The following is a 13,857-nucleotide window of genomic DNA, read 5'->3' as shown; positions in this document are numbered from 1 at the left end:
ATCTCATCCCGGTCTAGAGATAGAAAAGTTTCTCGCTCGGTTGTGTCCATTTTTCATAAGCTTAATAGACACATTCTTGGTCGTTCGCCTTTAAACTGTCGTAAATTTCTAGAGCTTTAGAGATATTTTGCGCCATTATCGGCGCATTTTTAAGCATTTAAAATGCCATTCCAGCATCCATCAACACTTCGTTGCGGAAACTGAAGGCGATCAAAAAATTTGGCCCGGATTCCATAATCTCCTCCGGGGTGGCGTTTTTTGTTCGGCATAAATCGTCCTGGTAACCAGACGGCATCTCCCGATATTTCATATATCGTGTCGCAGACGAATACAATGGGACAATGAGCCTATGACCGGTTTTCCCGAGACCTGTATCGCCATACCATTATTTATTCTCCAATTTTCTATCGAACGATCTTAAACTATGGACGTGCAAAATATCCTCCTCTTCTAACCGACTTAAATGTAGTGTGATATAGTTACTATATTTAACGAAAGAGAAATCCAGAACTGCCTATACTACCCCTAATTACACGATTAAATACCGATAAACCAGATAAAAAATGAGAGACAAAACTAGTTGCAGTTTAATATAACCAGGAATTACTAGGATATGCTAATACTATACCATCGCAACGCCAACAGGACAGTTTAGTTGAAAGTTATGAATGTCTAAAATATTAAAATCAGAGAGTAATTGGTTATACTGTAAACGAACGCGTTATACTGTAAACGAAGTAATTTTAATCCACAAGTTTCGTGCCTTTGGATTTTCCGAATCGCTTGTTAATTGCTTCCTTAGGCGTTCCTCAAGGCTCAATATTGGGGCCATTATTATTCAACATTTTCGTTAATGACATTGGTAAGGACCTCGATGTCAGTTTTTGATATATGCGGACGACCTAAATTATTTTTTTTAAATCCGGTGTCTCACCCTCTAGCGTAGTGTGCAGCAAATCCACAATTGGACCCTAAATAATAACTTGCAACTTAATACAGCCAAGTGTAATGTAGTTTCTTCCACCACCATGGGCGCATCTGTGAAATATATCTTATCTTATCTATATCATCTTTTTGATAAAACTCTCTCCCGTTCTAACACTTTTTCTAACTTGGGAGTAATATTAATAAGGTAATAATAATAATGTACTGGCAGAAGCCTCAAAAAGACATAGGTTTATCGTAAGTTCCAATAGAGAGTTTATAAATACAGGGTGCGGCAAAAAGGTAGGCAGGATTTCAAATAGTGGTTGTTCGGTTTGTAAAACCGGCAACACTGTGTACGCACTCGCGTTAGGCAAACAAGAGTATACAATTTTAAGTTATCGACATGGCTTGGCGTGGAGTGCATCATGCTTGGTGGTTGTCGAGGAATTTATTAGAAATGGGGATTCTGTAATAGCGACGCAGCGCGCTTTTCGTAATCAGTTTGATGTTGGTCGGCACGGCGCGGTTCCGGATGGAAGAACAATTCGTCGGTGGGTTTTACACTTCAGGGAAACAGGTTCTGCGCTTAACCGAAGATCTACTGGCCGACCAAGGACAGTAAGAACACCGGAAAATGTGAACGCAGTAAGAGTTTCCGTACAACAGTCTCCAAGGCGTTCAGCTCGTAAGCATGAAGCTGCTTTGGGAATTCCCGATAGAAGTGTTCGAAGAATTTTACACAACTCACTCCAAATGCATCCGTACAAGATGATGGTAGTGCAGGAATTAAGCGCCAGAGATTTTGAAACCCGCACAAATTTATGCCGGGATATTCTTCAAAACATTCTCAGAGGCGCTGTGTTCATGTCTAGTGATGAATCTCATTTTCACTTTCTCGGGTACCGTAAATAAGCAAAATTTCCCTTATTGGTCAGCAAATAGTCCACAGGAACTTCATGAGCGACCTCTTCACAGTCCAAAAGTCACCGTGTGGTGTGCAGTCTCGGGGTTCGGCGTGTGGGATCCTTACTTTCTCGAAGAAGATGGAATAACGGTAACAGTCAACGGAGATCGATATTTTGATATGCTTAACAATTTCCTGCGTCCAAAAGTGAACGAGTTGAACAACGATCAAAGAGAACATCTTTGGTTCCAGCAGGATGGTGCTACATCGCACACAACGCGTCGTTCACTAAATCTTCTTCAAGAGATGTTCCTAAACAAAGTGGTGTCTTTACGGGGTGATCTTGGCTGTCGCCTTGCGATTTTTTTCTATGGGGTTACTTGTTATAGTTTTTAGACATCGTCCGCGGACTTTGGAAGAATTAAAGGCAGCCATAAGAGTGCAACGACAATAATGGCCGTCAATTAAAAGACATCATTTTAAAAAAAAACCGTTCCAAAAATAATTTAAAAAAATGTTTGCTTTATGTAGTTTGGTTTATATTAATGTCCCAAATAGTACCTATCGTTTTGCCGCACCCTGTGCAGAAGTTATAAAAATATTATATAACTCATGCGTCAGGTCTATGTTGGAGTATGCATCAGTAGTTTGGTCTCCTGGGTACAATTGTCATAATTAATAATAATTAATAGGCTGGAAGAATTGAGCGTAAGTTTTTGAAGTATGTATTGTATAAGTTAAACGGAGTATATCCCCCACAAGGCTGTTCGCTTACAATATTATTAAATAGATTTCGTTTCCTTAGTGATCGCCATGGTTACCATTATTTAATCACTTTACCTAAAATTTTAAATATTTTGTTTGATTACTCTGACCTATTATATGGACCAAATTTTCTGATTCCCTGTAACTCTAGACATAGTAACACATTCTTTCTGCTCACACCCAGAAATAATATTTCCACTTATTCCCTCAATGTGCTCCACATACAATGCTCGACCCGATTTGAACATATTTTCGCAATCTATTACTAAGGTTCCCCATAGAAGGTTTCTCATTTTCTTGAGTTAATGTTTATGTTAGGCTAGACTTTAGGTTCGTTATATCGTCATTACTTGCAATGCCTCTGTAACTATTTAATACTTTGTACTACAACTTACCTGTTAGTTGAGCTTCATTTATCTCCACGTTAAATCGATCGAAGTATCAAACAACAGCTATGCGACTCTTATTTTATTAAATTTTAATCAATGTGGTATAGAGCACGTGGTCACATGTCGGCATAGTCAAGCATCCCACAAGCTTATAGAACTCGATTTGCTTAATATATCCAATAAAGGAAAGTAACATTCTAGTCTGTGATTTTAGAATAATACCAAGGAATATACAGAGTGAGAGAGGCTGATTTAGTTCTAACTAAATAAAATTTAGTTAGAAGTCAAGCTCTGAAGAAGCCAACAGGATGATTAGCGAAACGTCAGCAATTTCGACTAAGCAAAAACCGACGCAGGAGGAATCCAGAAGTTTTGTAAAAAGCAATCATCATTAATATTGTTATTAAGCGTGTGCAAGTCACGATTTTTCGATGCACATTATGGATGGAAAAATTATCCAGTTCTATACCTAAATTTCTGCAGTGCCGCTACCAATCCTTGCAACGGAAGACTTAGAAACATTGCGTTCCAAGTTGTGCTTTTTTGAGAATGCTTTTAGGCTTTTTGTTTCTGGATGCTCCTCTCGTTATGAATCACCCTATAGATACCTAATCAGTGCTCATTTTCCTACTGTAAGATTTTACATGTAGCGTTCCATTGACTTTTTCATATTACGGATTGTCTATGGAATTAAATGTATAACCGTACTAACAAACGTTAACAAAACCTGTTTTGTTATATAATAAGAAGTTATTTATTTCTATGGCCCAGATGCAAACATTATCATCAAACTTACCTGCACAAATTCAAGGACATTGGCGTCTAAATATATCGGGAAAACATTGAACATTGGACTAAACATCGAAAAGCATGCAAAAGCATTTAAGAGATGTTCAACTACCTGGTACGATCCTGACGTTTTTCAAATCCTTCAATTCCTTAACAGCTCGCAATTCCTCTAGACTTCCTTTCACTCCTTAGCCAGTTTGAAAGAAAAAAAAATTAATCTGTTTAAATACATACGGCAAATGATATATTTCGCTTCAAAAAACTAACGGAAGGTTTCATGGAAGAATAAAATCAGATAACATCGTAGGCACGCAATAATGCAAGTTAAAACATTTTCTTGCTTTCTTCCAATTAAGGTAAGAGGACGAGATTTTCATTTAATTCGTTGTTTTAAGAGTCCTCGGCTATCTCAAATCTGATTTGAATGCAAATTACAGATCGAACTGATTTACGGTTTAATTTAAAAGAAAATTGAAAATTTGCTCGCGCTGCAGACGCTACGAGCGGTTGCTTGGATGTGATATTTTTAACAACATTCGAATTTGCCAGATTTTCATTATTGTGAAAACAAAATTTTCCAACGCAGATGTTGTGAGTCAATATAGAGATAACAAATCCGAAGTTGCAACACAAAGTCTTCTATAATAATAAGAATGAAATATTAACGACTATTGAAAGAAGTGTGCAATGTATAAATCGTGAATGTTTTAGTTTATTTTATTTTAATTATTCTAAAATATTTGTTTTAAACTTTTACATGAAGATGTACACTACTTATCTATTTATCTATGTAAAAACTTGAAACCCCTTTTTAGTACAAAACTATTTCTTTGAAATTTAAATCCTTCTTAAAATGTTCTTTCTTTGAGTATTTTAAAAGGACCATTGCTATATTTACTTATTTACTTATTTACTTAGACCCTCTTCTCCTAATTCACATTTTAGCGACCTAACTGTAACTTTCTTCTTCAAATAGTTCTTCCAAGATATCTACCATCCGATAATATAACATATTTTTCCTAAATAATTTGTAGATTATTTGAAATGGGCGTATTGGTCCCACAGTCTTTCACATTTCTGGCAATTTTTCCACAAAAAATAAATTTGGTCCAAACTGATAAGTTCCGAATATTAAAATAACTTTAATGCATCCGTTTCAGCAAAAAAACGAAAAGAAACGTGCTTATCGGTTTAAATTCGACAAATGCGCTCACAATGGGAATGACGTCAGCGCCTGTATAGAAATACTTTACTTTACCAGCTAGCAGGCGCACAAGGAGGCACACATTTTATTTTGCATTAAATGCTTTATGAATATGCAGTATGCATCAGTTTTACTTAGTTATATAATATGTAGCTTAGTGCAATGAATAGTTGTAATATTAGTTTCAATTATTAATTCTAACTTCAAAATATACATTCCTTTTTTTCAATAGTAAAGCCACAAAATTTATATTTTCTTTACGATACACATGTAGCTTGTTTTCTAAAAAGAGGAAACATGGCATTATTTTGGTTTATAATTATTTTAAATTTAAAAAGTGTTTTTTTTATGAATTGTGATAATTATAATGCGAATATAATATTTCCAAAATTTTGAATTGAAGTTTTTTTTTAATATTTGTACACAACTATTTACATTTTTAAAAAGCTAAAAACAAGCTGAATAGGACTTTTAAACATATATCGGGGTTCTATCGAAAAGTTATATAAGTAGCAATTTTCTACTTTTCAATGAGTTGAAAGATAAAGATAGATAAAAAGTAGCGTGGTGTTGTGAAAACCGCATGGCTCTCAGTTTGCTAATAACGGAGATGAGATTGCTTTTACAACCAAAATTAGATACATTAGATACAATTAGATATTATGCTGACATGAAACGATGATTTATTTAGACCCTCACTAGTTAGCAACGCTTCCTTTTAGGTTTATTTTGCAGAATTTATATAATTATAAATCCATTAAATGCTAATATTTATAGATCTACAAGTTTTTCAAATAGGCAACCTTATACAAAGTCATCCTTTTTTAAAATATTAAATACGCTAAAATTATAAAAACCTTCCATTTGAAAAAAATAAGTTAGCAATTTCTTTATTTTAATTGTAATGTTACATTTTGGTAGTCCTGCAGTTATTTATTACAAGTTGTGAGATAACGTATCATACTAATAATAAACGGGCCAGACGGTATAGTAGCACACGAGCGGTGATTAGTGCAAAATTGCCAATAAGTTTGGAGAAAATGGATTTAGGGCTTTGTCTATTGTAGATTCAATATAAGACACTTCATTTTGGCTTCACGTCTAGCCGATCGCCAATAAATAATTTTTGCTAACAGGCGATTTTACGTTTTCCTTTTCGAAAGACACAAATCAAGAAATTCTCCCCAAAAGTTAGTCCGTAAAATCCAGGGACTTTATGATATACGGTCTCGCGACACAAAAGGCTTTCTCGCAATATAACATCTTATCTAAGCTTCTGACAGAGCAGAAATTTATATATGTATTCAAAAATCTGCAACGCGTCGGTGTGAAATAAAAATGGCCACCGAACTGGTAACCGTTTCGAGCGATTTCCCGGCTATTCAATTTGGAAATTTACTTTTTTAAGATTCCAGCAAATATTTTTTTCAGTGGAAATAAATTGGTTCGGTTCGTGGAATTTCGTGAAATGAGGCTTCAAAAGTATTACAAAACTTTATCGATCTTCTCGTAGAATTGAAAATGTGTCATTCGTTTTCTAGTATTTGAATCAAAAAAGTTAAAATGGAAAATTAATTTAAATCTTATCTATATTTTTTTAATTTTAAGTTTTTGTTTATTTATTTTTAATTATAGTTCAGCTGGATGGCAACTCTTATTTTTTTAAATTTTTAATTTATTTTAATTTAATTTTTAATGTTTGTTTAATTTCATATTTCATGATGATCATGATAAATCATGATTTTCAAGTTCACGCTAAATTGTTTTCTGTAAATTTAGATACTTATCAAGTAGAGCCCTATTAGGGGCATATTAGACAAGCCTTTGCTGAGTCGTTCTCTCGTTAATACGACTTAAATAATAATTTCACTCTTTCAAATTGAACGTAAGCCATGGCCGATCAAATCTAAAACTAAAACGAATTTCGACGTAATCAAATTTTCGCCAGCGCGGCGACCCAACAGCTACCACCGTCTTAGGACCAAAGAATGCGAGATTATTGACCTATTTCATAAATATTAAACGGAAAAAGTTGCTGCCGGAGAACCGAGTTTCCGGCTTTGCAGTTACCTACACAAATGCATTTCGTTGTCCAATGTCCTCGGGTCGAACAGGTCGCGGACTTTTGTTTAATGTGAAAAGTGCAAGAAAAAGGCAGACGATTCAATCGCGCGAGATAGGTTTTATCAGTGTTGCTTTCGGCAACTGAATTATTAAATTTTCATTACTAGTCCGGTCAAAACAGACATTTCAAATAAAAATTCCTACAGAGATAGCTCACAGGAATGGTGATTCTTAGGAAAAAAACTATAAAAATCAAAATAAATAAGAACTAAAAGTTCAGATTTTCACGAAATTGTATATTTTTACATGGCAATTGTTTCGACAACACCGTGTCTTTATCAAATGTTGTCGAAACAATTGTCACGTAAAAATATATAATTTCGTGAAAATCTGAACTTCTATTTCTTATTTATTTTGACAAATGGATTTTCATCCAGTAAAAGCCACCTCAGTTCAATTTTTTAAAAAACTATATAAACCATTTTGTAGATAATTTTATAGTATACAATTTATGTCTGAGATATTTTTTAATAAGGCCTGCCGTTTTCGAGCAAAAAAAAAACGAAAATTTCGATTTTTAATAGATAGTTGGTTTCTTTTGGCACTTTATTTCTAGCTATGTATCCACCAAAATTCAACCCTATCCGAATTTTTTACTATTGTCTGTCTAATACGGATTTCATTAATATACTACCAGTTATTATGGGCAAATATTATATGAAAAAGAAATGCAGTTATAAAAATTTATTCCTAAAAAATAAATTTATTGTTTTGTAATATTTTGTTCTTACACAAAAATGGAACATATTTTAAGTAATTTCTAACAAGAATCGACGGCTTATTTGAATGGAGTTTCAATAAAAATATAGTGTAATGTGTTTGAAAATAAAAAATTGCATGGTTGTGTTGAGCAAGTCTTTTAAAGATTCCTCAGCCAAAAATACTGTTAGTTCTGAAACATCGGCTGCAGTGGTTGCGTTGATTCAAGATAGCAGACACTAACCAAAATTCAGCCCTATCCGAATTTTTTTACTATTGTTCTGTCTAATACGGATTTCATTAAAATACTACCAGTTATTATGGGCAAATATTATATGAAAAAGAAATGCAGTTATAAAAATTTATTCCTAAAAAATTAATCTATTGTTTTGTAATATTTTGTTCTTACACAAAAATGAAACATATTTTAAGTAATTTCTAACAAGAATCGACGGCTTATTTGAATGGAGTTTCAATAAAAATATAGTGTAATGTGAAAATAAAAAATTGCATGGTTAGCGGTGGTCTTTTTTTATGACAAATTTAACGGATCTTTGTTAAAGTCTTGTGCTGAGCAAGTCTTTTAAAGATTTCTCAGCCAAAAATACTGTTAGTTCTGAAACATCGGCTGCAGTGGTTGCGTTGATTCGAGACAGCAGACACTAGGTATCCACCAAAATTCAACCCTATCCGAATTTTTTACTATTGTTCTGTCTAATAAGGATTTCATTAATATACTACCAGTTATTATGGGCAAATATTATATGAAAAATAAATGCAGTTACAAAAATTTATACCTAAAAAATAAATTTATTGTTTTGTAATATTTTGTTCTTACACAAAAATCAACAAGAATCGACGGCTTATTTGAATGGAGCTTCAATAAAAATATAGTGCAATGTGTGTGAAAATAAAAAATTGCATGGTTGTGTTGAGCAAGTCTTTTAAAGATTCCTCAGCCAAAAATACTGTTAGTTCTGAAACATCGGCTGCAGTGGTTGCGTTGATTCAAGACAGCAGACACTAGTGATCAACCAAAATTCAGCCCTATCCGAATTTTTTTACTATTGTTCTGTCTAATACGGATTTCATTAAAATACTACCAGTTATTATGGGCAAATATTATATGAAAAAGAAATGCAATTATAAAAATTTATTCCTAAAAAATTAATCTATTGTTTTGTAATATTTTGTTCTTACACAAAAATGGAACATATTTTAAGTAATTTCTAACAAGAATCGACGGCTTATTTGAATGGAGTTTCAATAAAAATATAGTGTAATGTGAAAATAAAAAATTGCATGGTTAGCGGTGGTCTTTTTTTATAACAAATTTAACGGATCTTTGTTAAAGTCTTGTGCTGAGCAAGTCTTTTAAAGATTCCTCAGCCAAAAATACTGTTAGTTCTGAAACATCGGCTGCAGTGGTTGCGTTGATTCGAGACAGCAGACACTAGTGATCAACCAAAATTCAGCCCTATCCGAATTTTTTTACTATTGTTCTGTCTAATACGGATTTCATTAATATACTACCAGTTATTATGGGCAAATATTATATGAAAAAGAAATGCAGTTACAAAAATGTATACCTAAAAAATAAATGTATTGTTTTGTAATATTTTGTTCTTACACAAAAATGGAACATATTTTAAGTAATTTCTAACAAGAATCGACGGCTTATTTGAATGGAGTTTCAATAAAAATATAGTGTAATGTGTGCGAAAATAAAAAATTGCATGGTTAGCGGTGGTCTTTTTTTATGACAAATTTAACGGATCTTTGTTAAAGTCTTATGCTGAGCAAGTCTTTTAAAGATTTCTCAGCCAAAAATACTGTTAGTTCTGAAACATCGGCTGCAGTGGTTGCGTTGATTCAAGACAGCAAACACTAGCGATCTGTTGCTTCATAAATCACCCATCTTTATAGACGGTTTTTGGAAACTGAAAGTTACACCAGCTGACTCAAACTGGTCCCCAAAGAAGAACTCACGCTTGTCGTAAGCTCCCAATGTGGTTTACCTATGCTGTTGGCTGCAATTTCTCTGCACCTCGTTACAACAGGGTCGTTAACTGTTGTTAGGTACGTTGAAGGAATTCTGGGAGATTTTGTTGTTTCTTGTGTTGATTGTATTGGATGAAGATGTTTTTATTTGGATGAGTGATAATTGCAGTAAGCACACCGCAAGAAATACTCAACAATAATGAAGCAATGTGCACATTCCTGTCTTGACTAGTGTTAAGTTCAGATGTGAACCCAATTCAACATATTTGGGTCATGCTTGGACGAAGAATATGACGTTGTGCTTCTAATCCTTTAACTTTAAATAAATTAGAACAAGGAGGAATGAGAATTTATCTCTTAAATTTCCCATCGGGTTTTACGCCAGATAACAATTAGGGCAGGTTTTAGGTTTTGTTAGGGATACGCCTCAATTTTCGTTAATTTAAATTTCACATTAACACAATATAAATTTGGTTTTTTTGTGCTGTTGTAACAGAAGAGTTTTCTATTTCAGATATACGATAGTTGTTGTTAAATATCACTTAAAACATGTTGTTTCGTTTCTTTGTAAATTATTAAAACAATAAAATATCACAAAACATTAAATCTCCTTTTTATGTATACAAATTTCAAGTACGCAGTTCATAGTGCCGGTGCGCGTAGTGTATTTGTCTTAAGGAATATAACTCAACAGGAAAAGCTGAGTTCTTGCAAAAAAGACCTAAAATGCTTCTTAAACCCTTCACATGGAGTATCAGACGATTGATGCGAAAATATTGTACATTTCATATATCCTTCACAAATAACAAAATAATAAAGAAGAGAAATAACAATGATGTTTGTTTTTAGGGTAGGACAATCTATTTACAGAGAAAAAAAAAAGAGGAAAGGACATCATTACGTTACCTATATTTCTTTTCGAAAAATAGAATACAAAATTCAAATAAACCAAATCTAATCTAAATCTGTAAACTTTCACAGCATAAATTATTTAGTTGTTTCAAAGGAAATTAAAATATTTCGCTAGGAAAACCAACTCAATCAGAGGAAAACATTCTAATCCGTTGACAAAGAAATACACAAATATTGTAAACATTCCAGACGAGTTAAGAGCTCTAAGAGGATAATGGGCATAAAAAATTTATCCGAGATAAATTTATTAAATTGTATTACTTGGGTTACTTGGGATTAACGGATTTTAAGCCACAAAATATGAAATGCAAATGCATGTAGTTTTCGAAAGGTTTTCCAGAAGCGGTAACGCAGTGCCTGATTTATAATTTTCAAAAGTAACTAACCAGTTTTTGTTAGTTTTGGGTCCGATTACCTGCATAATATTAAACTTTACAGAATAATATAAAAGTCGCTTGAGTTGTAGCGACCTACGTCCTTCCCTACACTGCACCTCTGTTGCTGCAGTTGAGAAGCGTAATCTGTACACGGTGGCTTTTGTTCTTCGTCGATTTCTGTGTATTGGGTGCGTGCAAAAAATTATCATGTTTTGTAAATCGGTTTGATAAACTTTAAATATGTCCTCGCTTTGCTGCAGCGTCGATGATGGTTCGAATTTACTTTTTAATTGAATTCAAGGCCACCATTTTTCCAAATCGTCTTTAAAAACCGGAGCAAAAGCGAACTGTTTGGGCTGCGAATTTCAAAATGTCGATTTCTAGTTGTGTCAGGTTTACTTTTTATTGAGCACAAAGTGCTAATGTCAAAAATTAGCTTTAAAACTTCGAAGTTAATCGATTAGTAGTAATATATATAAATATTTGAGGCTACAAACAGGATAATCTGACGGACGCTCTTCGCATTTCTCTGACATTTAAAGAAAATTCAAAATTTGACTATAAAAACCACTTAACTTTAGACACCACTATGTCACCACTAGAATATTAATGATTTCTAAGGAACAAAGGAATGACATATGGGAGAAAATTAATTTCTGGCAAGTACTACACTTATAAGAAATAAGGGTGATTTATACCTCTGGCTAGACAGAGTTAAGCAAATTTGAGTGTCCTTTTATTTTTGTGTGGCCAATAATTGTCCGTTTTGCGAATAAAAACCCATATTTGTCCCATACTTCATCGGAGCGAGCGGGATTTCCTATTGGTTACGACACATATTACGACCTTCGCACTATTCGGTCGCTCTATTGTTTAGTTTCCGGGATAATGGGGAATACGAAGCGGTGCATCGGGCATTTCACGTCGATGAATATATAAACTTGACGGGGGCAACGCCTCACGTCAGTCTGAATAATTAAATGGGAATTGATTTTCCGGGTGAGAAGCAATAGGATATTGACGGCGGAGGTTTTCCAACGTGTAGATTAGCCAAGTATTCTTTTACGAGCAATTAGTTGTCGTTTCTCTTTGATGGCTATGATGGTCTGGGCAACTAAATACTAGCCTAGGTATAGGGATTTTCTTTGGGTAATTTCGGGCTTGTCCCACCAGGGTGAGATCGCTATTATTAATAACTCCAAAAATTTTAAATCTACGTCACTGTTACTTTAACCACCTGTTTTATCGATGTCGTAGATATCGTTTCAAATTTTCCTTACATTTTTGTGCAATAAATAAGTTTATCCCTAAAAACATTATTTAACGGGCGTGAGAAACATTTAACGCTTATAACAAAATTTGATTTTTTGATTTGGACGTAACTGTTGATAATTTTAATTTTATGGAATTTGCGATTATGTTGACGTACTTTCGGCTATATTAAGAAAAAAGAAAGAATTAAAAAAAAAGTGAGTTGTTGATAATAGTGATAAAATGTTATCACGATGATTGACTGCAATACTAGAGGCTATGAAAATATTTAAAGATATATGACCTGTGTGGCCAAATATAATTTAAAAAAAAAACATGGTTTAATTAACAAAAAATATACATATGTCAGGTAACCCGTGGTATGCGGTAGAGTGGAGAAATTTTTTGTTTTAAGCTTGTTTTTAAGCATTGCTGCAGTTAAGGTGAGGGTCAATAAAATTCTTAAAGTAGTATCAATGTCAAGACAAGTTATGGATTTAAGTACTCGAACTTTCTTTCTCTAAGGGAAGCAGTATTAATATTATTATAGTTTTATGAATGAATCCTATTTCTGATTTGCCGTTTCTTTAATTACAAATAAGTATCAAGTCACATTGTATCCTTTTCTATCATATTCCAATAAAAATACATCTGCACAAATTTGTATTAAATATTTAGATTTAAATTTCACAGTTGATTGAACAACATACCTACTGAAAACTTTGTTATTTTTATTAACTAAAAAAAAAGAAGATTTCACTTATATTTTGGGAAAACTAATTATTGTATAGCTAGCATCAACATTTAGAAAACCATATTTACCTAGTTACTCTTGTTAAATGAGTAATTTTTTAACTTGAAAATTGCTCTGCTGTAAAACTTTAAAAACGAGACTTAATACTGTCTTTAATCCAAACTCAAAGCAATCTCTGCAGATTAGACTCAATGAATTAAATCTCAGCTGACCGATACTTTGATCTGTGGTTAAAAAAATACTTTTCTTACAGATCTTGTTTAGGTTCGTTCACATTTTCGTATTAAAAATGTCGTTTTTTAAATCAATCTCGATGAATTTGCGTAGTATAAAACAATCTACTATACTAAAGAACCCCATGAAAATACAATTAACATAATACAAAAATTTCATAAATAAAATATCCTAGCCTCCTCCCAGTCTGAAATTCCTCGTAGCTCAAAACATTGAAAATGATACACACTTTACGGATTTTTACCATTTTTATAATTAAAAATGAAATACAATTTAAAAAATAAACAAGTTGTCCTCTTAATTTCACCATAATTTCCAGGTTGGTCACTTTTGAGATGTTTAAGAGACTTTCAGGTCAGATGGAATGGGGTGACGTGTTTGTGTAAATATTAGAGCGCGTTTCTTTTTTTTTTGCTAAAAGTGACGTACTTAAGTTGTTTTATTATTCGAAGCATATTATTCTTCATTCAGAAGTAATTAGAACAAAATTAATTTGGAAATAAAAAATGTTATGCTTATTTCAGAAA

At 33.1% G+C, this 13,857-nt stretch overlaps 1 protein-coding gene across 9 annotated transcripts in view; it reads right to left on the bottom strand.

The window, feature by feature from the left end:
* Positions 1-13,857, bottom strand: part of LOC132697946 (collagen alpha-1(IX) chain-like) — a 296,717-nt gene that overhangs the window by 42,394 nt on the left and 240,466 nt on the right. For 8 of the 9 annotated variants that reach the window (XM_060663729.1, XM_060663727.1, XM_060663728.1 and 5 more), the window contains one exon: positions 3,887-3,961. The exons of the other annotated variant lie outside the window; for it this stretch is intronic. In XM_060663729.1, coding sequence (XP_060519712.1) covers positions 3,887-3,961 — 75 coding nt within the window. The remainder of the gene's footprint in view (positions 1-3,886; positions 3,962-13,857) is intronic. 9 annotated transcript variants of the gene reach the window in all.

Source organism: Cylas formicarius, unplaced genomic scaffold (assembly GCF_029955315.1).
Source record: "Cylas formicarius isolate icCylForm1 unplaced genomic scaffold, icCylForm1.1 PGA_scaffold_2__14_contigs__length_35257938, whole genome shotgun sequence".
In the NCBI taxonomy this organism is placed as follows: domain Eukaryota; kingdom Metazoa; phylum Arthropoda; class Insecta; order Coleoptera; family Brentidae; genus Cylas; species Cylas formicarius.
The sequence above is the reverse complement of the archived record's forward strand: the minus strand, read 5'-3'. Positions and strand labels throughout refer to the sequence as shown.